The sequence below is a fragment of the Trachypithecus francoisi genome, unplaced genomic scaffold (genome assembly GCF_009764315.1).
Source record: "Trachypithecus francoisi isolate TF-2019V2 unplaced genomic scaffold, Tfra_2.0 Lachesis_group0, whole genome shotgun sequence".
Classification (NCBI taxonomy): Eukaryota; Metazoa; Chordata; class Mammalia; order Primates; family Cercopithecidae; genus Trachypithecus; species Trachypithecus francoisi.
This window is the reverse complement of record NW_022681453.1, coordinates 68,202,714-68,224,542: the sequence shown is the minus strand read 5'-3', so window position 1 is coordinate 68,224,542 and position 21,829 is coordinate 68,202,714. Positions and strand designations below refer to the sequence as shown.

At 38.0% G+C, this 21,829-nt stretch overlaps 1 protein-coding gene across 2 annotated transcripts in view; it reads left to right on the top strand.

The window, feature by feature from the left end:
- The window catches only part of GTF2E1 (general transcription factor IIE subunit 1), a 38,782-nt gene extending 22,126 nt beyond the window's left edge, over positions 1–16,656 (top strand). For both annotated transcript variants that reach the window (XM_033211098.1, XM_033211099.1), the window contains exons 3-5: positions 3,958–4,159; positions 9,660–9,901; positions 14,347–16,656. In XM_033211098.1, coding sequence (XP_033066989.1) covers positions 3,958–4,159; positions 9,660–9,901; positions 14,347–14,774 — 872 coding nt within the window. In that variant the 3' untranslated portion in view covers positions 14,775–16,656. The remainder of the gene's footprint in view (positions 1–3,957; positions 4,160–9,659; positions 9,902–14,346) is intronic.
- The last annotated feature ends 5,173 nt before the right edge of the window (positions 16,657–21,829 follow it).

Sequence of the window (21,829 nt, the reverse complement as noted above, 5' to 3'; positions counted from 1 at the left end):
GTCCGAGAAGAAAAATAAATTCTACATTTGGCTTTGACAGGCTTCTCATTTACAACTAATGTTTTTGTGATAAACATAGGGCTCAGAGATGTCGGGCTAGCTTTTCCTTTTGTAATATTTGCTAGACGTGGTAATTATTGGGAGACTATTCTCCATGGGTCTCTCACATGTTATGCATGTATTGCGAGCAGAGATACAGACTGATTGCATTTTTCCTGGACTATCATTTTCAAGATGTTTATGTAGCGAGCTGCCTTGGAAGACAGATAGTATTTCTCTTCAGAGCAAAGAGCAGGTTTGCTTATGGTCCAGTATAAAAAGTGTCTCCTTCCAGAGCATGTTTACATAGAGTTTAGTGCAGTAAGGATAATGCCACCCTTCAGTGCAAAGAATGGGCATGCTTATGCCCATTTAAAATATTTGAGTTCCTTTTAAGCTCAGGCTTTCTTTCCTGTAACACAACCCATTGCATGTATAATTGTTACCTGGCCCTTCTGTCACACTCCATGGAAATTGGGGCATGGGTAACTGGCTTAAATATTGATGCTGGCTACTGCTATTGCCTTGAGTAGTAAATTTCTTTGTCTCTGACCTGGGGTCTTGTGTCTTCTGCCAGCACCCATGAAACTGGCAGAATAACTTGTTAGCTTATAAGTAGGGTAAAATCTCAGACCCGTCACAGTTCTTTTTTTTTTTTTTTTTTGAGACGGAGTCTGGCTCTGCCGCCCAGGCTGGAGTGCAGTGGCCAGCTCTCAGCTCACTGCAAGCTCCGCCTCCCAGATTCACGCCATTCTCCTGTCTCAGCCTCCCGAGTAGCTGGGACTACAGGCGCCCGCCTCGTCGCCCGGCTAGTTTTTTGTATTTTTTAGTAGAGACAGGGTTTCACCGTATTAGCCAGGATGGTCTCGATCTCCTGACCTCGTGATCCGCCCGTCTCGGCCTCCCAAAGTGCTGGGATTACAGGCTTGAGCCACCGCGCCCGGCCCACAGTTCTTAATAATAGTTTTAAAGCTGCTCTTTTCATACCTGCAAAATCAGCCCTTCTGTAAGTAACTCTAGTTAAATTTAGCTGAGATTAGAATTCAGGTGCCTTATGACTGTATACTTTGTTTATTTTTCCCTCTATTCTTTTTCATGAAAATAAATTAGTTAAAGGACTGTCATTCTGAGATTGTCCTTCTATGAAATAATGGTATTAGTAGTGTTCTCTATCTTTCTCTCTTTTCCCCAAATAAAAGCACTGCTGTTTTACGAGGATGAGCTACACTGACAAGCATGTTGATTTGTTTACTTAAAGCTGAAGTTTGGAGTACATATTGTCTTGAAATGAGAAATGGGGTTTTTGGGAGGACATATTTTTAAAATTCAGGTATAACATGACTTTTTAATGATAAATTAGATAAATAGTAAAACATGTTGGATAATGATAATGCTAAGGGAAAAGAAAATGAAAGAGAATAAGATTGTTTGAGTGGACAAGACAGTATTGAAATTTTAGATAATGTTGGCTATGGAAGGCCTTACTCATGGCTTTTGAGTAAAGAACTGAAGTAAGTTTGGAGATGAGCCATGTGATTTTCTGGAGCACAGCAGTGCAAAGGTTTTGCAGCAGAGTGTGCCTGATGGGAAGCATTGAGGAGGCCAGTTTGTGATGCTTTGAAAACAGATAATGAGAGGGTTGGAGTATTGACCTTTGTCTTAGCTGTGTTTCTTGACTTTACTCCAGAGCATTTGCTTTTCTGTTTATATATTAACCCCCTTTCCATTTGAGAAATGGAATTCCTTTCTTTAAAAACATATTTGAAAACTACAGAACTAGATAACTTGTCTTTCAAACTATTCTTAGTTCTCATTGATAGTCTCTGTAGGTGCTTATTTTTCAACAGTCACTTTAAGTCCCAGTCTCACATTGGTGTGTTTTTTAATTCAGCAGGTATTTGAGAGCTATATTCAACCCTACTTTATGTGGTTTATTTTTAAGCCCCCACATGATTATATTCCTTGCTTCTGTTGAAGAGAAGAGGCTGAGACAGCTTGGAACAGTTAGAGAATAATATAACATTCTACCTAAAACCTCTCTAGCCAAGATTGCTTCTTACCCTTTGTTACCAAATATAAAGGCTAGTTTTCAACTCTTGTTGGCCTTGAAATATTAGAACTCTACCATTTCCTTGAAACACCATCCTGTCACTCTGGTTGCACCATTTCTGTTTCTCAAGGATTCCTCATTCTTGAGTTTATGCCTTAACTGCCTCTTCTCACTCTCTTTAATCTCTTCGGATGCTCCTATCTACTATATGGCTTCAGTTACCACCTATAGGTTGTTGATTCTCATATCTAAATTTGTAGTCTAAACCCCTCTCTTGAGCTGAGTGGTTAGCAGTTGTAATAAGTTGGCTTTCTACATATTCATTTTGATATTTAAAGCAATTTGATATCTTTTGCTTAAAAACAAAAACAAAAAAAACTTGTTCTTCCTGTCTTTGGTAAATAGTATTCTTGTCCATTTGATTAAGTTATAATCTTTATGTTGATGGCCGTTAGTCAAAGACTATCAGGTACACACCTGTAGTAAACAAAGTTAGGTTTATTGATGCTTTCCACAGCAAGGGAAGCCACATACCATGGGAAACCATGAAATGTCAGTAAGATGATGTTGGACAGACTTGAAGAATGTGGGCTTTTGTTGGGTAATTTTGGGGAGGATTCAGGGAAGCGATGAAGGTTTCCTTTGGATTGGATACTGTGAAGAAATGGGGAAATTCTATGATTGGGTATCTTAATAAATCTTATCTAGGAGGTGACAAGAACAGGGTGACGCTAAAACTAATTGGTAAAGAAGCAGCAGTCACTTGTGCAAGATGGGATTTTTTGTGGTTTGCATGGAGTCCTTGCTTTTGTCTGTTCTCAGACGCAATTCCACAGTGGATTGGATTTGCCTCACTTCCATCATAGTCTGATGTTGGTGATCTGTGAGATCCTGTTTGACAGAAAAATGCCAAAGTCTAGCTGTGAGTGCTGAGCCACCTCCTAGCTGTGAAGGGCTGCTTTTCTCTCTCTTTCTCAGTTATTTGGGATAGATGTAGATTAGGTGGCATTTAGACAATAGGAAGATGTATTTTAGGGTATTTGAACAAAGAATTTACCTGCTATTGGCTATGTGTGAGGGGCAGTAAAGAAAATTATTATACTGGTAATATATCAGTAGGCTCTAGTGTTATGTTGAAGTAGAGATCACTCAGTTGTTTATTCTTTATGTATCAGTCATACATGGGGCCTTTTATAGCTAAATGTTTGAGTACTTAACTATTTGCCAGACACTAAGTACTTATATGTTCTCTTTTAATCTTTCAAGTAAGTTGACTCAGGAAGGATGCATATTCCTGTCTTTGAGAATAACCAAACTGGAAATCCAGGGGTGGCTAGTGGTGTAGACTGTTAAGTAATGTTTAAGAATGTGAGTTTTAGCATAATAGATTGGATTGATTAGATACAAATGGTTAATAAATTTTAAAAAATAGCCTGTGACAATGTTCAGGATGACGAGAAACTCTTGGTTTTAGGTATTTATTTGGCCTTCCACATTATGTAGGCCCAAATGTGTAATGTGAAAAAAAAGAAAAGAGAAAAACTGCCAAGAAAGGGTGTAAGCTGTAAAGAATTTGGCTTTAAGTTAAAATAAATATATGTTAGAAATATTGTGATTAAAAACTATGCTGAAGTTAGAGATGAAATTACTTTGAAATACATAAAAAATGATAGATGGATAGATATGTGATAAATAACAAAATGCTAATTGTAGAATCTAAATGGTTTTCACATGGCTGTTCACTGTGAAATTCTTTCAACCTTTGTGTATATTTGAAAGTTTTAATAATAAGATATTGGGGGAGGGTGGAGGTATCAACTGTCTGCTAAAGTCTTCTCCCTGACCTGAAATACTTATTTTCTCTGTAGGAACTTTCCGCTGTACTTTTTGTCATACAGAGGTAGAAGAGGATGAATCAGCAATGCCCAAAAAAGATGCACGCACACTTTTGGCAAGGTTTAATGAACAAATTGAGCCCATTTATGCATTGCTTCGGGAGACAGAGGATGTGAACTTGGCCTATGAAATACTTGAGCCAGAACCCACAGAAATCCCAGCCCTGAAACAGAGGTGAGTGTAGGCCCTGTGCTCTTACTAAGAATACTTTTCAACCTGTTCTTGTTTTAACTACCTATACTTTGGAGAGCAAGACTGGGTAATTTACTAGGAGACTCAAGACTGTAATGTTACACAGGTTCTCAGTTCTGCCACATTTGTCTTATTAACATGTGCCTGTAATGAAATTCGTTTGTTCTAAATGCAGAACACTGTAGACTTTAGGCAAAAATCTTTAAATATTTAGGTTTGACTTCAAGTACTCATTCTGCTTGGCCCTGCAGCAACTCAGCCAATTGTTAGCTAATCCTAAATTAGTTGTGCCACTTGGGTATATTTGAGTTTTCCTAGCCAGCTTCTGAAGGCTGAAGTCCTTTAAGGAATTCAGCATTTTCTTTTTTGTTTTTGAAGCAATTTAACCACCTTTCTTTCTTAGTTGTAATTGCAACTTCCTTGAAAGTAAAGTATAGCTGGTGTTACCTGTGGGTTAATACTCCTAAATAGTGGCTCCCTATTTTTATCAGTGTTCCCTAATGTTTGAATTGCAGAGGTAGGCTTAGTTTTGCCATGCCAGAAAAAGTGGTTTATATTTGCTTGAAAAGCATAAATGAAAATGGGGGTCAGGGAGTGCTCTCCTACTCTACCCTTTTTTTTTCTCTCTATCTTCCCAGCATCAAGTAAGGGATATCTTTATTTAGATATCCTTCACTCCATCCACTCCCTTCGAAAGAGCTCAACAATCAGTTTGTATCTGTATAGTTTTTAGGAGCGTTCTTAGTATTTTATTTCCTGTGGAACTGATGTTACAGAATAGCCAGTCCTGAGTAAATTTGGCTTCTTTTAGATGGTTAAAAGCAATCCAATTCTACAGAAAATTTTGTGTCTGTAAGAGTTATGAATTTTCTAATCCAGTACCATGTGTCAGTTAGGATGCCTTTGCCTGTGATAACAGAATATCTAACTCTAGTTGGAATTAGAATCCAGTCTAGAAGTAGATTGAACAGTAAGAAAATTTGTCTTGCATGACTGGAAGTCCTGAAGTAGTATAGTTCAAAACTGGTTAATTTCACAGCTCAATTATATCTTCAGGGATCTAGATTTGTTCCATCTTTATACGCTGCTGAACTCAGCCTGATGATTGTCCTCTTGGAACCATGAGGGGAGCTAGCCTAAGATGGCCATGTATTTCTAGGTATCACATGCAGATGAAAATGTTCAAATGCAGAAAAAAGGACCATCCCTTCCTTGTGTCCTATTTTAAAACTGAAGAAAGGTTTCCCAGAGGGCCCCCTAGGATACTCTATTTATCCCCCATGTCTCACTGGCTACAGTTGCTTTATATGCATATTTCTAAACCAGCAGCTGGCAAAGGAAATGAGATCACATGACTGGTACTTAGACTAGTTAAGGTTTACCTTCTAGGACTGGGGAAGGTCCTAGAGCTCTTTGGAGCAAATTGCCATTGGTATTTTAATAAAGCCAATAAGCAAAGAAAGAAAGGAGCCACAGTTGATAGGAAACTAATAACATCCGTATCACAGATAGCTTTAACTTTTGGTACTGGTTATTTCTTTTTGTATAAGAAAAGGATTTCCTCTTTTGAAAAAGGAATTTATTTCTTTTTGTATCTTTTTCAGTCCTTTTAAGTTATATTATAGCTCTAACATACAAGCTTATGAGGGAAATTGATTTTACAAAAATACAAAATTTTCTAAGCTTATGGGGGGGATTATTTCATGTTGAAGTATGCGTCAGTGTACTATCTGATTGCTTCCTACACAATATACTATCTGAATTATTCTGATGTTTCCTCTCCTTCCTGTAGTTATTTGTCCTGTTTATCAAGATGCTTCTCCACTACAATAGCATTCAGTCACCCACCACCACTGACTTCCTGTCTCTAATGTTCTCCACCTACCACAGTCCAGCTCCCCTTCCAGGATCTTTATTTTGATATCCCCCACTCACTGCAGGCCTGAGACGAGTCTTAGTGGTACAGTGACACCAGAGGCCCAACAGCAGCTCTCTGTATCAAGTCACCTTCTTCGCATCAGGAATGATGGTGACTCCAGGGATGAAGAAGAACCAGGAAGTAGAGGAAATAAACTGATCAGGAAAAAAGGATACCCAACGATCTGGCCATTAAGAAAAAAGGGAGGAAATGGAGGCAGACAAGAAAGACAGAATGGGGTTCCTAGAGCTGCCAGCCAGACCAAAGTAAAACCGTTTCCATGTGGTCAGGAAAAAGAAACATTAGGTTAGAAGATGTTACCGAGGTTATAATATCCCCACCAAAGCATTTGACAAATTCCACTGCTTGGATATAACATCCTGGAGGTGATATTGATTTGGCCTTTCTGTACTACAGGAGTATAAAGTTTTGAAATGGCCCATCCTGCCCCAAGGATGTAATAGTCTATCCTGCCTCAGTACAAGAGAAGAAGCATCAGTAGAGTGGTATGGGAGCTCAGAGATGACAGCTTTTTTTTTTTTTTTTTTAATAAGTGGCAATATTGTTAGTTTGATTACTGATCTGTAATCAGTTAAATTGTAGCTTGTCCCTAGATCAGAAACCAGGGGCTATCTCTGCAGAACTGTCAGTAGGCCTAACCCAAGAGTTGGTGGACAATGCTATCCTTTCAGCAAGTCAACCTATTGATGATATATAAAAATCTTCCTATCTTTCTAAAGTGGAATTCTTTGCTAGTAACCTTCCCTTTTTCATCATCTCTTAACACCTTAAAGATCTTTAAAAATTTAGTTTTGAAATAATCTTCCCCTCTCATCTCTGAATAGGAGTTATATTTTTTAAAAGTTCTAAAATTTCTTAAATAATATAAAAAGATTCAAACATGAATTGTCATTTTTGTCATCTTCAATTAAAATTGTTCCAGATTTTAAAATTTGTTTGACTTGTGGTCAAATGTCTGCTGCCTCACACTGGAATAAAACCCATCTTGAATTTCTGTGACAGAATACTGAAAACAAAAGACTTTTTAAAAGTACTCTTGTCTCTTGTGTTAACATTTATTTTAATTGTTCTGTTCTTGCTCTCTAGCTTTCTTGTTTTTCTCAAAGTACTCCTCATACCTTCATGAGATAGTCTTTGTAGTCAATGCTAAAGATAGAGAATAGAGAAAAACTCTGTGTTCAGGATATATATAAAGAGAAACAGTAACCTCAGAGTGAGTGAGTCATTTAAGTCTGGATCAAGGAAAGATAAGGATGTGGTTGGCCAGATCAGAGAAGTATGCCTATTCTGTCTCTCCCGGGTGGCTTAGCTAACTCGGGGAGATACATTTTGGGGTGGTGGATATATAGAGCAGACTCAGCACATCAAGATGGGGGTGTTGGCTGAGGATAGAAGAGGCATTGAAAGGAGTCAGAGAGACAAGTGGGTGCAGGAGGAGAGGCCAGAATGTAGAGTAAGCCCAGAAACATAAAAAACCAGATCAGACCAAGAGAGAAGAGAAAGAAAAGTGAATGCTGAAGGAGACAAAAGTTCAAAAAGCCAACCTATACAAAGTAAGCAGCATCATATTACAGTGACGGCAGCAACACAGCCTTTAAAAGACCACACAGAACAGATAGAAGAGGGAAAGTGACTAGGGACAGTTAATGGTTAAATTGAGATGAACGAGAAATGATACACAAAGTAACATCAATGAATGCAGAAAGAAATAGCAGAGAGAAACCAGTTATTTGCATTTGCAATTATAGCATAAGACTTCAGAATATAGCAAAAAAAAAAAAAAAAAAAGATGATTTGGATATGTTTACAGAGAGATGCCTGATAGTCCTAGACTTAGAGAGCAAATAACTGGTAGAAAGTAGGAGCAGTGAGGAGGCAAAAGAAATGATTGAGACATGGAACAGGTAGAACAGGCACCGGGAAGAAAAAGGCTGTGGGAGAAAGTAGTTTACAAAGTAGCCCTGGGAACAGGGGTGGAATAATGAAAAGAATGCAAAGGCAGTACCTGGAAGGCATGGATTAAATGACTGGATCAATGTGGATTGGACAACTGGAAATAACATTATTTTTTTGTTGCACAAGTAGCAGTGGTGGCCCTATAGATATCCAGAGGTAGGACAGGATAGGTGGGATAGCTAAGCCCAAGTTTACCTCCAGAGGATGGTCAGAAACAGTGTAATTAGGGAAAGATATGATGGGCTAATCAGATACACGGACACAGACGTCAGCTAAGTATGAGTTAGAAAACCCCAGTAGATAAGAAGTGGACCCGGAAAGAAGTGAAGAGTAAGGGAGTAAGCAGAGATGAAGTAAGACAAAAGTGAAGGCCAAATAGTGAATGGCTTAGGAGGAAAGACTAATGAAGTATTTATTAGATTCAGAATGAGTTGGCGCTCCACACAGGAGATAATTCAGGATCCATGGAAAAGAGTGAGAAAAATGGACGAAAAATAGAGGAGAGACGTGAGGCCAGGTCAGTCATGGACACTGAAAGAAACATCCAAAAGGTTTGGAGTGAGCAGGCAGTTGAAGAAACATGAAGATGGTTACAGGATAAAAAATAGCTGTCTGGACAGAGAGGGAGGTGGAGAAGCATACGTAGAAGTTGAGGTGGAAAGCATCAGTAGCAGGCAGAGAAAGGCATGAGCTCAGAGAATCAGGATATTCAAAAGAATTTGGAACAGATTGAGAGTGAAACAGGCAGATAAAATGGGGAACCATCAGAAATACTGAACACTTGGCCTAACACAGAGGTGGGGGGGATCATAAGTGCCTAGAAGATAAGAACGTGATCAGACTTGGAACAGGCTAACAGACAAAAAAGATCATGGGTGGTAAAAGTAAAAAGCAAAACAAAATAGAGTGAGTGAAACAGACCATTGTTACTGCAGAGTAGAATCTGGTTGGGGATGGATACAGAGTATCAGCATAGATGTGGAGATAGAAAGATACAACTCCATAGAAAAGAAGCTAGTCTCTGCAGAGGATTATACCTTATTCCATGGGTGGCCGGAGAAGAACACTACTTGAGGTCAGACTTTGTAGAATAGTTTTCTGGTTTTTTCCATGATCAGCACATAAAAGAAAGGAAAAAGCACATAGAACCACTTTGAATTATTCTGGGTTGAGCTGAGATAACATTTTTAAAAATACAGTGTGTTTTGTTTTTGTTTTTTAAACAAAATACTGGGAGAGATTTTTGCCAGACTAGTGGCTTTAAGTAGATGATGTCACCATATCACTCTCTCCTTCTCCAAGATTTATTGAAACATCTTAAATATATAAAACCTCAGTCATTTATATACACCAGAGGATCCTGTGTTTGAGGAACTTAAATATAAATATGATGTGTTTTTCTAACACATGCACCTTTTACCCTGAGGTTTAGAAGCCCTTTCTTGGCATTGTTGAAGCATGTGTGCATGATTGCTAAATAGCATTTACATGCAGTATTTCAGTAATTGCCTCCCCAGCTGCCCTTCTTTTCCAACATCAAGACATTAATTTTTCTTCCTCCTATACTCCTCTATTCTTTTTATATAGCAAGGACCATGCAGCAACTACTGCTGGAGCTGCTAGCCTGGCAGGTGGGCACCACCGGGAAGCATGGGCCACCAAAGGTCCTTCCTATGAGGACTTATACACTCAGAATGTTGTCATTAACATGGATGACCAAGAAGATCTTCATCGAGCCTCACTGGAAGGGAAATCTGCCAAAGAGAGGCCCATTTGGTTGAGAGAAAGCACTGTCCAAGGGGCATATAGTTCTGAAGATATGAAAGAAGGTAAGAGTAGAAGTCAGCAAAATGGATATGTCTTAGGTTCAGTAGAACATGAACTTGGTTTAGTGGGAAGCTGCCTGGGTGATTCTGGATCTGTTCTACAGAACAATTAATTGCATTATATTAGGAAGTAAGAAATTGAGCAATAAAAACCAACTAGTATACTTGCATTGCCCTTCAACTTAGTGAAAATAACAAATAGCCTTTTAAATTTTCAATTTTAGATTTGAAAAATTGTCATCATTTTATCTTAATTTATTAGAAAAATGCTATCTATTTTTTCAAGGTAGCCATACTCACCTCTCCTTTAATGTTATATTACCCTGACTTATATGCATTTAATTTTTCTGAATTGGGAGCCAAAACTATACACTCCCCCAAACTTTATGTTGTCTCTTCATAAATACCAAGGAGTGTGTGCTACCTGAAATATATACAAAGAGACCACATGAGTAAAGGATTGAGCATTCTCACAGTCCAAGACAGTTAGCAGAACTTTGTTCTAGAGGATTTTGGAAATTTCTGAGCCATAAAGTGTTAAGAATTGCATACTAATCTTCAGAAGTTAGAGAACTGCAAGATTTTACTTTTTAAGTTTTAGTCTAAGTTACTGGATTCAGGACTTTGAGTGATGATAGTTTACGAGTATGTAGAAAATGGGAGGCGAAAATGGATGACGATGACTCAAGCTGGAAAGTAGAGAGGAAAGGTGTCTCTGTTTCTGGCTGGATTTTATCAGTGTTAACAATCTATGTGCTGCTACTCCCAAGTTAATAGATCATTACTAACATATCACCAAACTCAGGTTACTAACATATCACCTGAGTTTGGTGATCTGTTAGTGCCAAAGAATAATCAGTAACTGAAAACCACTTGTTTTTTGACCTTTCTCCTAGCCTCTTTTCCCTTCAGTATTAGCATTTAGTATATGTATATACTAGAAACCGTGAAGGTAATGTGGAGTTTGGTAGTGATGGCAAAGCAGCTAATACCTCTACTGTGATTCTCTTTGATATATTAATTTTAATAAGAAAAAATTTTCCAAGGCAACCATACTTTACCTTCCTTCTTCCTCACTGATTAGCCTGCCACGTTGGGTTTTTTGATGGAGTCACGCTCTGTTGCCTAGGTTGGAGTGCAGTGGTGTGATCTCGGCTCGCTGAAACCTCTGCTTTCTGTGTTCAAGTGATTCTCTTGCCTCAGTTTCCTGAGTAGCTGGGATTACAGGAGCAAGCCACCATGGCCAGCTAATTTTGTATTTTTAGTAGAGATGGGGTTTCGCCATGTTGTCCAGGCTGGTCTCAAACTCCTGACCTCAACTGATCCACCTGCCTCGGCCTCCCAAAGTGCTGGGATTACAGGCATGAGCCAGTGTGCCCAGCCTGTTGTGCTATTTAGATTCAAGTTGTTTTAGATTATACAGTAGTTAGGCTATACCACTATTTAATAAATTTGTTTTTTTCCACCTTGGCTCTTGCTGTTCTTAAAGCAGCCTTCTTTTCTTTGAACTTAGGAAGAAAACTGAATAAAATAAAACTATTATTAACCAACATTATATATTAAGCTCATAAGTTTGACATTGTAGTTTACAGTTCCTAGAATGATAGAATATGAATTGTATGGGCCTTAAATAAGTTATCTGGTCTACTTAAGTTTTATAAATATTTATTTCAACATAAAATAGGATAGTATATTGTCATGTCTAAATTTGTCTTAAGTTTCTTGATAGTAGAGCAGACTCTATCCAATGAATGTATGAAGTGGATCTTACACTTGATTTTCCTCAAACTTCAAGTCATGTTGATATCTTTCACAACTGTATTAACTTCAGTCATGTTCTCATTACCATACTGAAGAAAGTTCTAATTCCTTTTGATTATGTTTTCCTTAAACAGTTCTCTTTTCCATTATTACCACCTCCTACCATTTTTGTTTATTTTTGTCTTTTTCTGGACCATCTCTAATTGTAATATACTTTACTTGAGACATAGTGACCAGAATGATACATGTTGTTCATGCATGGATTCACCATTGATTTGAGTTTTATTTCCAGTATATCTTTCTGGTTTTTACTTGAGATTTTATTTGTTGCTTTGGTTCTGGAAGCATGTTAAGACCAAAAACTTTAGAAACACATAGAGGTACTTTTTAGGATCTTCTCTGCCTTGAATTCAATAGCTTGGATCATATCTTTCAGTATATTTTAGATTATTTTTCTGTAGGCAGATTTTCTTGCACTTGCTGAAATAGAAATAGATCTGCTACTTTTCTGCCCACGTATACAACCTTCAGCTCTTCCTATATTTTTTTGCTGCAAGTTGGCCTTTCAGTACCCACAATTGTTTAGCATCAATTCCGTGAATATAGTTTCCCAGTATACATCTTCTTTGTAATTTATAACTCTGTTGAAAAAGACTGTTCCTAGAACCACTGTTTCTACTTTACCATACAGAAATTTGCTCACTCATTTATCCTTGTTTTTTGTTTTCTGTCTTCATCTGTAACAGAATAATTCTTTTTTTCTCCAAACCTCTCAAGACCCTTGTCAGAAATCTGTTACGTGTGACTTAATTTAATTTACAAAACTAATGTTCTTTGTCCCTAATTTTATATTTAAATATTAATCAAAATACTGTGTTGATATTATTAAACTATTTGAAACATTCTTTTAGGAGCAATTATTGTTTTAAAGGCTTGCATGCATTCCTTACCTTCTTTTCTTTCTGTTGTAATGCTGCATTGGCAGTAAGCTCTAGGGAGGAGGTTCAGCCTTTGACAATATTTTGAAGTAGTTAAATTTGATTTTAACTCTCATTTTGACAGTCATGTTACCAAAAGCCCCTTTTCTCTGACCTAAACTTTTAACTTATCTGTTTCTGTTTCCCTTTCTGTCTCTCACCTGCCCAGTATCTCATTTTAGGAGTTCTGTGCTTTCTAAAATATCCAGGGTTTTAGCTAATTCATTCTAATGTGTTAATGAAAAGATGTTTTCACTTTATCCATAGTCAGAATTGACCATTTCTGCGCCTTCTTGTGATAGTGATGATGATGATGATGATGATGATGATGATAGGTAGGTAGGTAGATAGACAACACTATTCTAAGTGCCAGGCTCATTCTAGACACTTCACAGACATTCACTTAATCCCCACAGTAATCTAGTGAAGTAAATACTATTTTCCCCCTTTCTGTACTTGAGAAAATTGAAGTGGAGAGATGAAATAACTTGGCCAAAACATACAGCTAAATAGTGTTAGGATTTGAATTAGGGAGTCAGGTTCCAAACAATACTTTTAATCTTTTTATATATTTTAAATGGCAGTATGTTTGGTAGTAGTATCAGAATGCAGAATGCAGGTGGTTTTCTTAAATATTTCATCTGCAGTATATCAGGTAAGGTATGTACACAAAATGATAGGAGGTGTGTGGTGAAAGAAGCTTCATTCCTAAAATTAGATTCTTTCTTTATAAAGAGTTTGAAGTATGCTTAGTTTGCTTCATGAAAATAAAACTCAAATTTATTCACTCATTTGTCAAATGTTTATTCAGTGCCTAACAGAGTGGCAGGTACTATCCAGGTAAATGGGATATATCCATGAATAAACAAGATAAATATCTGTTGTGGTGGAACCTACACCCTTGGAAAGGGGATGACAAAGACAATAGATGTTAAGTTATTCATTATGTTAGGAAATAAGTGCTATGGGGGAAAAATAGAGCATTGGGAATGTAGGGATGGGATACATTTAAAAGGTAACATTTGAATAAAGACATGAAAGATGGAAGGGAGTTAACTGTGTGAGTACCTAAAGGAAAAATATTCCAGGCAGAGGGAACAGGCAGTGCAAAGGCCCTGAGGTAGGAGTGTGTCTGATATGTACAAGGAATACCATGGAGGCTACTGTGACTAGACTAGAATGAGGAGGGGAAAGAAATAAGAGGTAGTTGGTCAGGAAGGATTCCAGATGATGTGGGACCCTATAGGCCATTGCAAAGCTTCTGGCTTTTACCTTGATTGAGATAAAAAGCCATGTTTTGATTTTCTATTATGCCAGCTACCGTAGTCGAGTCGATTCTTCATAGACATTATCATTTATGTTTTTATCCAGAATCTCAGAAAGTTGATGCTTTTCTCACCTCATTTTACAGAAAAAGGTATTGAAGTTTAGAGATTAAATAACTTGCCCAAGATACTTGTGTATAGAAGAACCAGGATTCAACTCTATGCTATAATACTATTAAAGCCGATGTACTTGACCATTATACTACTTAAGCTCCAGTTTGTAAGAAATATTTTGAATATTTTATGGATAGCAGCTCAAAAATAGAACCAGTGAAGTCTGTTATTTTATTGTGTCATTTAAGTATATGTTAAAATATTATCTATATGTTATAAAGAAATGCCATTTATATTTAAGGTTATTGACTTTCTGAGTTTTACTCCCCAGGGGGCATAGATATGGATGCATTTCAGGAGCGTGAGGAAGGCCGTGCTGGGCCTGATGATAATGAAGAGGTCATGCGAGCACTGCTCATTCATGAGAAAAAGACTTCCTCTGCCATGGCTGGTTCAGTGGGGGCAGCCGCTCCAGTGACCACTGCCAATGGCAGTGACTCGGAAAGCGAGACCAGTGAGTCAGATGATGATTCTCCACCCCGTCCGGCAGCTGTGGCTGCGCATAAACGAGAAGAGGATGAAGAGGAAGATGACGAGTTTGAAGAAGTAGCAGATGACCCCATTGTCATGGTGGCTGGCCGTCCGTTCTCCTACAGTGAAGTGAGCCAACGGCCAGAGCTAGTGGCCCAGATGACACCAGAAGAAAAGGAAGCATATATAGCCATGGGACAACGCATGTTTGAGGACCTCTTTGAGTGAGATTTCCCTACTTCTTTCTCCTTTCTCTAATACTCAGTTCAAACAGAAATGTCTCATCTTTGAAGAAAAGTATTTAAGTGGCTTTCTGCCCCTCTTGATGGTGATCCTTGTGCAAAGAATGATGGTAGAGAGTTTGACTTTTATGCCAGAAATTTTCCCAGCAAGGTGGGGTGCTGGGAATCCTACCCTTCCTTGCTGTCACTACAGTAGTAATATTTTACTGTATTTTCTTCTCTTTTCTTTTTTTTTTGAGACAAAGTCTCACTCTTGTCTCCCAGGCTGGAGTGCTATGGTGCAATCTCGGCCCACTGCAACCTCTGCCTCCTGGGTTCAAGTGATTCTCCTGCCTCAGCCTCCCAAATAGCTGGGATTATGGGCACCCGCCATCACACCTGGCTACTTTTTTGTATTTTTAGTAGAGACAGGGTTTTACCGTGTTAGCCAGGATGATCTCGATCTCCTGACCTCGTGATCTGCCTGCCTCAGGCTCCCAAAGTGCTGTATTTTCTTACCTAATTTTTTTCTTGCCTTATTGAGATGTAATTTTCTCCCTTCTGAAATGAATGAGGGAAGTTCATAAGGTAAATCCTTCCCATCCATCTGTTTACTACAATAGGTTCCAATAATTCACTGATCACATCCATTTTATCTGTTCTAGCCAGGCATTCCAAACAATTTCTTATACTGCTGCCCACCAAAGCAGCTTGCCAACAGTCAAATCATTGATTGGGGGGAAAAATCCTGAAACCTGCTTAGAATTTGAACATTTCCTCAAAATTGAGATAGGTCAATATGTAATGGGAGGTGGGAGTGTGTGTGGAAGGGGGATAGATATACTTGAGTCTCATGATTAATGTCTAAACCAGAATTTTGTATCTTTAGAACTGACCAGACTGGTAGATTTAATTGTGTTGCTTAATGTCTTTTGGTTTGGGTTTGGGATGATAGAAAACAGAAAGTATAATTGGTAAACCCTTAGGAAGAAACTAGAAAAACACGGACATTGGACGAGAAGTCTGTGTAAAGGGTTGAAGAGTGACAAACATTGTGAACAGTGCCTTAGAACTGTATCAGTTAGTCTGATTTGCAAATCCTTTATATAAAGCTGAGACTGGTCCTGGTTTTGTTCCCTTTGGGTACAGACCTCTTGTCAGTGCTATAAATTGTTTAATGAGGCCATTCCAGCAGAAATCAACATAGAATAATGGATTACTCTTCTCTGTCTCTGTCACTCTCCCTCTTTCTAAACATCATTGAAGGCTGTCTCTCTTTTGATTCTTGTCAGACATGGTATTTTAGGGTGCATCCAGTATACCATTGAGCATTGTAACCTCAAGAAACAGTTTATTTTGGGTTCTGATATGTAGCATGGTATTTTCCCTAAGGCAGAACTTTAAAGAACTTTCACACAAGGGTCTATAACAATTGTATATCTTAAAATATTTTTCCTTGCATTGTAATTTTTAAGTATTTATCATTTTATAGTACACGTGTAAAGAATATATGAGCCTTGTATGGAGTGATGTTTCATTTACCTGGGTTGTATTAATGACTGAATGTTGACAATAAATCTATTTTATACTGACTGAAATTTGTTCATTTTAAGCTCTGTAACATCTTGGAGCATATTAAAATGAATATTCTTCCCATTAAAAAATGTTAAAGACTTTTTTATTAGTCATATTTTAAATAATAGATGCATCATATGGGATCTAAACTTTTTGTGCAGTAAGATACCTTTGTACCTTGTATACGTATTCAACTTTTACACTTGATCTTAGCCAAAAGACCAGGAAGCAATGTTATTCAGCTTTTAAACATTGTTTTTTAAACTTTTATAGTTCTAGAAGTTAATTTAAATAAAATGGTAATCAGATGTTAATTTTTAAAATGTAGTTAATTTTTTAAACTGTTTTTTGTGAGTGTGTTCGTGTGTATGTAGAATTCATGTTTTGAAAAAATGTCACAAGCGAATATGGAGATAAGAATAAAGGTATTCATTGCAGCAGTATTTGAAATAGAATAAATAGATACACTCACTAAATCTGTATTTCATCCTAAGTACTCAGGACGCCAAGGCAGGAGGATTGTGTAAGCCAGGAGTTCAAGGCTAGCCTGGGTAACATAATGAGATCCCATCCCTCCCCCGAAAAGAATGTATTGAGAGGAAAAGATATCCATAATGTGTTAAATATTGGATTCAGTTTTTCTAGGGGAGTATTGCGTGTGTGTGTGTGTGTGTGTGTGTGTGTGAAGGAGAAAGTAGCTAACATATAGTGAACTATGTGCCAGACACTATTTTAAGTGCTTTATATATGTTAACTCATTCAATCTTTTATAATACATCTGTGAGGTAGGTATACATATATAAATATATATATGAATTAGGGATGAGAATTACAGTGATCTTAATATGTTGTTATGAAAAAGATATTTTTATTTTGAAAGAGAATCAAACACATTTAATGAAAGAAATAGTAGAGTGTCAAAGGCAAGGTCTTTTTAGGTTAATGATAGGATTTTTAGGTGAGTAGGCCCTCAGTTAAGCAAAATGAAAAAATCCAGAGTTTATCATTTTTTTGAATAAACATCTCTAAATTACTCAAAATCAATGGGAGGATATAATTTAATAGGTAACTATCCCCCGTTCAGTGACATCTAATAAGACTCAAGAATTTATATTACTTTATCAGATAGGTTTGTCTCTTGAGTGGCAAAATGATCTGGTGAGGAGAGACAGTCAGTGACAGAAGGACCAAAAATGGCAGCCCTACCGATTAGCCTCTGAAGCTCTAGTAAGGGTAGGCTCACATCCAAGGTTGGTAAATACATGTAGTCACTGTGTCTCTTGACCCTAGGAAAGCTAGAGTCATCACCACAAACAGCCCATAAGCGGATGATGGAGGAACTTGGTTGCCCTGAGTGTGGTTGACTATATTCGTGTATCTCAAGTGTCAGCTGAACAAGTGTCCCAGCTTTCCCACTGTCCTTTAAGATTTAAATAGAACTTTTTATCCTAACATGTTGGACTACTTCTTCTAGTATCATTTCTTTTGGGAGATGACAGTTCTTTTTTGTAGGTGGTAGGGGACATGGGAGTGTAGGCAGGGAGCTTGTATCCTCTGGCTTCGCCTTTCTGCTTCCCTGGCTTTTCCATCTGTCCTCTACACCACCTGTCCTTGACCCCCGCTAGTACCTTCAACACAAGTTTGTGTAGCAGATCTTCCCTGAAGCTTTTACAGTAGAGAGCAAAAGGAGCGGGGCAATGAGAGAGGGATTTTTGCTTCGGTGTTCCTTTTATTTTTAGCTGACACATAATAATTGTACATATTTGTGGGATGCAGAGTGATTATTTCTTCCAACTTTTAGGCTCAGGGGTATATGACATGCAGGTTTCTTATATAGGTAAATTGCATGTCATGGAGTTTGGTGTACAGATTATTTTGCCACCCAGGTAATAAGCACTGCATCTGGTAAGTAGTTTTTCAGTCATCACCCTCCTCCCACCCTCCACTCTCAAGAAAGCCCTGGTGTCTGTTGTTCTCTTCTTTGTGTCCATGTGTACTCAGTGTTTAGTTCCCACTTATAAGTAAGAACATGGGGTGTTTGGTCTTGATTCTTGCATTAATTCACCTGGGATAATGGCCTCCAGCTCCATCTATGTTGCTGCAAAAGACAGGATCTCATTCTTTTTTATGGCTGCATAGTATTCCGTGATGTGTATGTACCACATTTTCTTTATCCAGTCCACCAGTGATGGGCATGTGTTTTTATGGTAGAATGACTTATATTTCCTTGGGTATAAATATACCCAGTAATGGGATTGCTGAGTTAAATGGTAGCTCTATTTGTTTTTTTTTTTTTTTTTTTTTTTTTGAGACAGTCTCTCTCTTGCCCAGGCTGGAGTGCAGTGGCATGATCTCGGCTGGTGTGCCGCAGCCTCCTGAGTAGCTGGGATTACAAGTGTGTGCCACCACACCTGGCTACTTTCTTTGTGTTTTTTGTTTGTTTGTTTGTTTGAGCCAGAATTTCGTTCTTGTTGCCCAGGCTGGAGTGCAATGGCACGATTTCAGCTCACTGCAACCTCCGGCTCCCAGGTTCAAACGATTCTCCTGCCTCAGCCTCCCGAGTAGCTGGGATTACAGGTGCGCACCACCACGCCCAGCTAATTTTTATATTTTTAGTAGAGAAGGGGTTTCACCATGTTGGCCAGGCTGGTCTCGAACTGACTGCAGGTGATCCACCCGCCTTGGCCTCCCAAAGTGCTGGGATTACAGGTGTGAGCCACCATGCCTGGCCAATTTGTGTATTTTTAGTAGAGACAGGGTTTCACCTTGTTGGCCTGGCTGGTCTCTGACCTCGGGTGATCTGCCTGCCTCGGCCTCCCAAAGTGTGCTGGGATTACAGGTGTGAGCCACCATGCCCAGCCCAATAGCTCTGTTTTAAGCTCTTTGAGAAATTTCCAGACTGCGTTCCACAGTGGCTGAACTAGTTTACATTCCCACCAGCAATGTATAAGCCTTCCCTTTTCTCTGCAACCTTGCCAGCATCTATTTTTTGACTTTTTAATAATAGCCATTCTGACTAGTGTGAGATGTTGTCTCATTGTGGTTTTGATTTACATTTCTCTAATGATTAGTGATACTGAACATTTTTGTATATGCTTGTTGGCCACATGTATGTTTTCTTTTGAGTAATGTCTGTCTATTTTTTTTGCCCATTTTTTAAATGGAATTGTTCATTTTTTGCTTGTTGATTTAAGTTCCTTATCGATTCTGGATATTAGACCTTTGTTGAATGCATAGTTTGCAAATATTTTCTCCTATTCTGTAGGTTGTTTACTCTTTGGATAGTTTTGTTTGCCGTGTAGAAGCTCTTAAGTTTAACTGGGTCCCATTTGTCAGTTTTTGTTTTTATTGCAATTTTTTTTATTATTATTCTTTTAGGTTCTAGGGTACATGTGCACAATGTACAGGTTTGTTACATATGTATACATGTGCCATCTTGGTGTGCTACACCCATTAACTCGTCATTTACATTAGGTATATCTCCTAATACTATCCCTCCCCCTTGAACAATGCATTTGTTTTTGACATCTTCATTGTAAAATTTTTGCCTGGGCCTATGTCCAGAATAGTATTAACTAGGTTTTCTTCTAGAGTTTTTGTAGTTTTAGGTTTTATATTTAAGTCTTTCATTCATCTTCAGTTGATTTTTGTATGTGATGAAAGGAAGGGGTCCAGTTTCAGTCTTCTGCATATGGCTAGCCAGTTATCCTAGCACCACTATATTGAATAGGGAGTCCTTTCCCCATTGCCTGTTTTTTTTTTTTTTGAGACGGAGTCTTGCTCTGTCGCCCAGGCTGGAGTGCAGTGGCCAGATCTCAGCTCACTGCAAGCGCCGCCTCCCGGGTTTACGCCATTCTCCTGCCTCAGCCTCCCGAGTAGCTGGGACTACAGGCACCCGCCATCTCGCCCGGCTAGTTTTTTGTATTTTTTAGTAGAGATGGGGTTTTTGTTGACTTTGTCAAAGATTGGATGATTGTCGGCATGTGACTTTATTTGTGGGTTTCCTGTTTTCTGTTCCATTGGTCTATGTGTCTGTTTTTATACCAGTACCATGCTATTTTGGTTACTGTAGCATTGCAGTATAGTTTGAAGTCAGGTAGTGTGATGCCTCTGGCTTTGTTCTTTTTGCTTAGGATTGCTTTGGCTATTTGGGCTCTTTTTTGGTCTTCTCATATGCGATAATAATTCAAACCAGGTGAAGGATATTTTAATTAAGGGATTAAATATAGGTGGCAGGTTTAGGATTGAGGTTGTAGCAAATCACAGCGAAAGCATGAGTTAATTTGGTTTCTCCTTCCTCATCTTGCCAAGTTACTTCATTTCTAGTCATCTGAATGCGTGAGGGAGAAATAATTGATTCATTTCATAACTTGTTGGTATTACCTGTGACAACCGGACACTGAATGGAAACAAGTTTGGGAAGAACAGTTCATTTTATTTTCTAGCAGTTGGCTTGATGGCTAGATTTCCAGCCAGGACAACAATTGAAAGACTTACATATGCACTTTCTTATTCTCTTTATTCTTGAGTTTAAAAGTAGAAAATAACAATCAAAAAACAAATATAAAAATCCTTAGAATTTAGAAATTGATGTAATTTCACCTTTGTTTTGTTTCCACTAAAGCTATTTTATGTCATCTCTAACAGAGCTGAGCTATCACTTTATTTTTTTTAATATCTAAAAATGAGGAAGATTTCCAGAAAAGAACTGGCACTATAATAAATTTACTGTCAATTCTGTTGGTTCTTTCTGCTACAGAAGAAGCAAAATAAACAGTGAACAAGATAAGTACAGGTACTTTTAAAACATCTAATGCCAAAATGGGTTGGGAAGGGGAAAGAGTTATGAAATTTTACTTCTTCCTTTGAAGAGCTAAAGGAATGAACCTATTTTGGCATGTCCTCTGAGCAGGAACAAGTACCTTAGCTTCTCTTCAGAAAGAGCTTCATGACCTTCTGAGTACAGAGGTGGCCTTTCCTATTCTAGTTGCAAAGCAGGTAGGCCTAGTACACAATCCAGTTTCAACAGTCAACCCATGTTTCCCATAATGCAGAAGTGCATAATCTCCTACCTAATGTAAATAAGTCTGAGAAATTGGTCTGGAAAGAAGGCTGGTGCCAGGTCTGAAAATCCCTTCAATCGTTGAGGCATACAGGATGGTTGTACACTTTTTTGTTGTTATTAATGTTTTAATTATTTAAAAATTCATTCAATAGGAAATGTATATAGTAAAAAATGAAAACTCCCCAGCCCACCACTGTCTTACTAGACTGAGGTAATCATTGTTGATCGTTTAATGTGTTTCCTCCCAGACCTTTTCTAGGTCTTTAGAAACCACACATACATACTACAGTGCTGTTTACACAAACGGAATCCTATCATAGACATTGCCATTTGATTTTGAAATATCTTGGAGAGCTTTCCATTCAGTATATTTAGATCTTAATTTTAAAAAATAAAATAGAATTTTATAGTTGTATAATGGT